Raw genomic sequence first — 7,011 nt, forward strand, 5'->3', positions numbered from 1 at the left:
CAATGGCACAGGCTGCTCCCTGAAGGAAGAACGTGGAGAGCACGCCCTGAGTCTTTTGTCTTGAGGCTTTTCTCTCCTTCTAGCAGGCAGAAACCTTAGGGGAGTTTCCAGGGGACAGCTGCAGTAGAATATTCATCATTTTTTCAGGTTTGCCCTTTCAAGGTCATGATCTCCTCTGATTGGTCAGTGGCAGGACAAGGGGTCTTTACTCATTGCAGTTGGTCCTGGTGTCACCCACCTGGTTTTGCTGATTTTCTGGGCCTGAAGCTGAAATACAGCTAAGTCCAGGGCTGTAAATTGCTCAGCCATTATGTTCAGCTCTCTGCCTGCTTCCCTATGCCACTTGCCAAGGAATTTTCCTAGCTTCTCACTATCCTGTCTCAATATGAGGCCAATACTGAATGCAAAGACGAGTAGAGGTGAGTGGTTAGATATGTGTGCCAGGGCTTGGAAGAGAGGGAAGGAAAAGTAAAACAGTACTAGTTATTTTGGAAAGTGGGGACCCTGACAGTGAAGGGCTGCAGAAACGTGACTCAGATGGCCCGGCAGACTTGGGCACCCCCATAGGACTGGTGGTTGTGAATTTGAAGTGAGATATGTCAGCATGCTTGTGGATTATTTCCCAGCAATATCCAGCTGTTTGGGTACAGATGAGGATATAAGGAAATATTAATGGGGCCAAGTAATTTATTCCAAATATATATATTTTTCTTCAGAGACACTAGAAAGGTCTAAACAAAGACAGACAAGGTATGAGCTGCAAAGACTTTATTGATAATGTTTTTTTTTACATGATAATCTCACTCTGGTGGTTGATTAGCAATTACTTAAATGCTTGCAAACTCATCTGCCTCCAGTTTAGTCATAATGCTTGAATCTAAGCTTGTAATATTAAGAAACAGGAGCAGTACATCTAATCCTTCTTCAAATTCCTTCATGATTAGCAAGACGCATAAAAGAGTATGCATAAAGATGCATACTCTAAAGGGCTAAAATAGATGGATGATTGAGTTCATTTTTAAAGCTGTATAAAAGCAACATTCCTAAGAAAACATTTAAACCAAAGGTCATGCTTTATGAAAACAAAACTCTTGATTCAGGCTGTCTTCATTTTGAGGCATTTGGCACTCTGCTCTTTGTAAATTGTATATTGCCCAACAAAGAATGGTTATTTATCTTTTGCTGTTTCGGGAGGCGACCAAACAGATGAAAACATCAAATGCCTACACAACTGAGATTTTGCCTAAGATCAGTGTGTTTTAGGACAGTCTTTTGCTACATATTTATCAAATATTGAGGCATACCTGTAACATTCAAGATGAAGTCTGGGTTATTTCTCTGATTAAGAACTGAATATACTGGAGAGGTATTTGATAATCAAGATTTTGGATAAATATTCACCAGCATTAGTTCTATTAGCAAACCAAGAAATATTGTAGGCTTACTACCCCATAATAACCACATTGAAAAACATTAGCCTCTTAGAAGAAAGACTGAATTTTGCTCCTGCTTCTATAAAAACATGATTTGTTTGAAAGGACAGTAATGGGAACTTTCACTCAACTACTCTCTTAATACAAAAAAGAGACAAAATGAGCTGCAGAAGGACAATTCCAGTTACACTCCACAACCCTGAATATATGAAGTGAGATCTTGGTTCTGGCAACGATTTCTCCATGCCACCCTGTAGGGAAAGGCAAAGCAATCAGTGATCGGGTTAAAGCATGTCCTTATTGTAATATACACATGCCCCGTGCTTTGAGAGAACAAAATATTTTATCAATATATAAAATACAGACTATTGACAGATCCAAATATTGCTATATTAAATGGAGCAACATACACCAAATGCTTCCCTTTCCCCCAAAGCCCTCGCTAAAGCATGGAATGCTGAACCCAAGAGGCATAGGCATTCCCCAGCAGCAACTGCAAAGTGCATTCCACATTTACCTCATTCCCAAAATTTTCAAACTATCAGCAGGAACTGGTAGAATGTAGAGAATCTTAAAAATTTTAGAAATCCCCTCAAATTAATTGAGAAGTAAAAGAAAAAGATTCTGAATAAGTTGAAAGTTGGTGCTTCTAAGTGATACATTATTTAGCGTGAAGTCTAAAGCTGCAACTTCCAGTTCTCAGCAGCAGACTGTGGTCTTTGAAAACCGTCTCTGGCTCTCCTAACAGCAGGGTAAAACAGCTTTTTCCCCTTAAATGCTTAAAACGTACCAGGCTCTGATGCCTTGTGGATCCCTGACAACCCTCTTTGCACATTCTATAGCTTGAGTGATGTCATCTTGCAGCAAAGCTGAAAAAGAGGTGGCAAGGAATGAAAACAACTTTCACAGAAATTTCATTGTAAGTTTTATTCCCTTAGGCTGAAGAATGGACACTATAATTATTTTTCATGAGTCCATGTATCTGTGAACATTGAGGGGGAATGTTTTCTCCATTCTGTCCCACCTGGCATGACCTAAACCATTCTGTTTCTCATTTACCAAAGTCATTGGAAGCTCTGGAATTATTAACTAATGTCATGGTTTTCTTTGTAATAGGCACTGTAAAAAATAAAATAGAAAAAGAGGAACCAACCTAGCAATTTTTTAGTGAGCAATTCTACTACTGCAAATTTCCCCTAAAGAAACAATAAGAAGTACACCCAAAGATGCTTCTTTCATTGCAATTAATAAAAGCAGAACATGGAAACAGCCTGAGTGCTTAACAGTAAGGGTTGGATCAATAAATTACAGAATAATCCTGGTTAGGTGGGATATGGTATTTGTTTATTTCATCACCAGGACGTACCGAGCACTTGAAATGTGGCTAGTCCAAATTGAGTGTTACAAATTAAACTGCAAACTGGATTTAAAAGACTTATTGTGAACATAAATTAATAATTTTATATTATGTTAAAATGATAACATTTTAATCTATTGGGATAAATAAAAAATATTATTAAAATAAAAAATAAAAAATAAATTAGCAAATATTTATACTGTGGAATTCTATTCATCCTTTTAAAATAATAAAAATTAGTGCTTGTTAAAATAGAAATAATTGTGTATGAAAGAGCAAACTGTGAACAGCATATATAGTCCCATTCACTCTTGTTGAAACCCACATTGCTTGCCTGTTTGTGGGTATACATGTGTGTGATACAGCTTTACATTCATATGCATGATTGACATATATGCCAGAAGAATGTATACCAAAAGTTACATGTGGTCATACATCTTTTGGCTGTGAGAATCTTTATTCAGTGACCACAGAAATATTTTTAAATAAATTAGCTGGTTTCAAAAGAATATTCTAAGAATAACCTTCTCTATGAGGAATTTTTAACATTTAGAAATTTAACATCAATTTTATAATACTGCTCTAATATTTTATGCATTAAAGATTCCACAGATTATTTCTTTTTATGAGTTTAATAGAACATTTGTTTCACTCCAATTAAACAAATTAGTCCATTACCTTGTTAAATATGACAATGATTATATAGGCACTGTATTTTTTTTTTGGAGATGCAAACTAAAGAATTTAGGAATGAAATATCATAATGTTTCTAATTTACTTTAAAATCATTCAGCAAAAAAATATGTACATATGTACACATAAATAAATATGACAAAATGTTAACAACTGTTAAAGTATGTGATGGGCATGTGACTTTTTATTATACAAATGTCTCTAATTTTCTATATATTTAGAACATTTCATATTTAAAAATTAAAAACATTTTTTTAAAAAAGGACCACACAACCAAAGTATCCCTAAACATCCCCAAATAAGTGTGGGTCATTCCAGGACTTTTGTGTATGAGAAAACAGAAAACTTTTATGATACCAGCTCCTTAATTTCTGACTTAGGAAATTATGAGGAGGATAATAAAGAGTTTCTAGAAGTTGAGATAGAGTTTTCCTAGGTCTCGATGAATTTTCATTTGTATTGAATTTGTCTTGTAAGTGTAACCTGCCGGGTCCTGGGTCATCACTCAGACATGATTCTGTCTTACCATTGCAGGATATACCACAGGCATTAACTGCTCCTGGGGTTTTGCCATCATTACACCAGTAGCGGCTGTTGATCTGAAATATCCCGTAATCAGTGCTTCGGCTTCCAGGATTGTAGTTTGTAGCTCGTGTGTTGTAGCTACTTTCCCATCTGGCCAAACACATCCCTGAAAAGAACTGATTTTTAGTAACAAATAGCAACATCACATGACATACTGCATACAATAATCAGTTCTATATGGCTGATATTTTTTACTAATGACTTTATTAGCATAAAAATATAAAACAGAAAAACTATTTCATCAGTCCATCCACCCATATATCCATCAGACTATTCACTCATTCATTCAAACATAGTTATTAAGGGGAAATGTCTGAATTCAACCTAAAAATACATTGTCAAATATGGACTAAAATATAAAGTAGCTTTTATACAGGTGCATGTTGGATTGCAAGGAAGAAAATGAAAACAGTTAATCAACTAGAGTGAGTAAGAATAATAAAATGTCATTTCATGCTGCATTTCAGGGATCCTTCTTTAAACAGTGACTGAAGGCAAATAGGTTCCTCCTACTGCCTCTGTGTTGAGAATTCAACATAATTTTTTTTTACAAACTTTGCTATTAAAAGCTCCGTGTCATGCAGGAGAATTTAAAAAAAAAAGAAAAATGCTGCATTATTGCTGCATTACTCTAGGCTGACAGAACCCAAGTTCCACACAGAAAATGACTAGAATCAAGTACCCAAGACCTGACAGAGATTTCCCAGGTGCTCAAATGTATTAGTCAGCCTCCACATGCCACTGAGTCTGAAGCAACTGGCAAATTTAGTGGCACTCGAAGGCTCCAGTGGGCTGTGGTTTCTTTAGAATGGTACAGAATTTTGCACCCTCCCCACCATGCCCTCGTTCCTTCATCAGTATATCTGATTCTAAAGGAACAAGTTTATGTTTTTAACCATTTTAAGTATACAAACAGTCAAAGAAATATTTTGAGAGTCCATTTGCTCAAAACCCCTTTTTTATTATTCATCCTCTATTAGAATCTGTTCCACACCTGGCTGACTACTTGGACGTCTGAAAAAGAGTTAACTTACAGTTGGCCAGGCTGATTTCCCTGTAGCCATCCATTCCATGTCTTTTTAGAGTTCTGGCCAGCTCACACCTTTCAAACACCTTGCCCTGGACGGTGACAGAAAGCAGGACAAGCCCCAGAACGAGGAGAGCCTTCATGTTGACTGGAAAGCTAGACCTCTAGCCTGGCCAGGGTAGCCTGGCTCCAGTATTTAACATCTCTCAACTTCCTTCTTCTCCTAGTGGTTTGGAGGTTCCGCCCTCTGAGATATGTGGAAAACAGGAATCAGTTTTTGGTTCAATGACTTTAAAAGGTTAAAAGAATTAACCTACAGGAAAATGAAGAAATTAGATTGTTTAAAGACCTGGCTCAGGAAGAATTGGTATTAGCACTGTTTCCCAAACAGGAACTTCCTCCTATTATAATTTAAGCAACCAGAAAGAAAAGAAAAACAAATGAATACTTTACACAACTGAAAATGAGCTCTGATCTTTGATTAACATTCATTTCATTAAAGTGTTCTGTGTGCACTATGTTGTCTAGTCTTTTTCACTTGACATTATTTTATATATTCTTTGCACAAAAGAACATGCCACATTGTCTATCATTTTAATAGTTCTATAGCACAACACCACGTTGTTCAGCCAGATTTTTTTGTTACTATGATAAATTTTTTGTTTATACATAAGCCTCATGTGAACAACATTCCTAACTCCTTTTCAACAATGACTTACCTCAGATTTTCATGTTAGAACATAGGGGTCATCATAATGTAGAAGAGCATTATAATGAAACCTACAGAACAGCAGAACATGCCCCTTTACCATAAGCAATATGTTGAGCTAAAGGCAATTGAGAGAAGCATATCCACGAAAAGCTCTCTGTGCTATTTGCCTGAAAGCAGATCATAAATCCGCACAGCAATTAACCACCTACAATCTTAGATGCTTATCAAGCCCAAGGCAGCACCGAGGGTGCTACATAACAAACTTTACTGACAAGCCACCATTTTCCATTAGTCCCCCATAAATTTAGTGCCCACAGTTTGCTGCACTTTGAAGTCTGAGACACATTTCCTCTGTCTTGTCATTTCTCTAAAAATGTATTGTTCTTGATGAAGATGCTATGTAAGCCCAAGTTTTAGCCACATCTTTGAGTATATATGAGATATGCATATTAATAGACATCTGTGAACTTCCGGTCAAGATGAAGGTGTAGGCAGACATGGCTCACCTCTTCACAAAACCACATCAAAATTACAACTAAAATATAGAACAACCATTACTCAGGGACATCAGAAATTGAGCTGAATGGAAGTTTGACAACTACAAAATCAAGTTGAATGGAAGTCTGACAACTATGGAGTTAAAGAAACCACATCCATCCAGACTGGTAGGAGGGGCACAGACAAAGGACAGGCTGGTACCACACCCATGCGAATAAAAATTGGGGAGGAATATCTTGGAGCAAGGAGTCCCATCCCACACCAGGCCCCCCATCCCAGAACTCCAGTGCCAGGATGGTAAGTCCCCACAACTTCTGGCTGCAAAAACCAATGGGGATTGAATCAGGGAAAGAAACTGCTGGAGCCCCAAGCAGTTCCTCTTAAGGAAACTCCACACAGACTCGCCTACTCGGACTTACTCCCTCTGAGCTCCAGCACCATGGTAGCAACTTAAAGGCATACAGGGAGAAACTGAAGTGTCTGGCATCAAGGTAAGCAGAGGCCATTGTCCCTTTGCTAAACCCTCCCCTGACAGAGCCAGTAAGCTGGTCCCATTTCTGAAACTCCAACAACCTGGTTAACATTGTTTGATCCGCCTTGGAGATCCCCACAAGCTCTGCCCTAGCCAACCTATGGGCCCACCCAAGCTGCTTTTCAATATGAATGGCTGGTCTTTGCTTCTAAATCCTATCAAACAGGCAGCAGC

General features: G+C 37.6%; 1 protein-coding gene across 1 annotated transcript; it reads right to left on the bottom strand.

Moving 5' to 3' along the window:
• Positions 1-753: 753 nt before the first annotated feature.
• LYZ (lysozyme) lies at positions 754-5,282 on the bottom strand. Its single transcript, XM_045829937.1, has 4 exons — positions 5,103-5,282; positions 4,010-4,174; positions 2,224-2,302; positions 754-1,684 (listed from the first exon to the last, which is right to left on the bottom strand). Exons 1-4 carry the CDS (start codon positions 5,236-5,238, stop codon positions 1,618-1,620), a joined length of 447 nt encoding a protein of 148 aa, XP_045685893.1. The 5' UTR covers positions 5,239-5,282; the 3' UTR covers positions 754-1,617.
• Positions 5,283-7,011: the final 1,729 nt, after the last annotated feature.

Source organism: Phyllostomus hastatus, unplaced genomic scaffold (genome assembly GCF_019186645.2).
Source record: "Phyllostomus hastatus isolate PE091 unplaced genomic scaffold, TTU_PhHast_1.1 phas_scaffold_93, whole genome shotgun sequence".
NCBI lineage: Eukaryota > Metazoa > Chordata > Mammalia > Chiroptera > Phyllostomidae > Phyllostomus > Phyllostomus hastatus.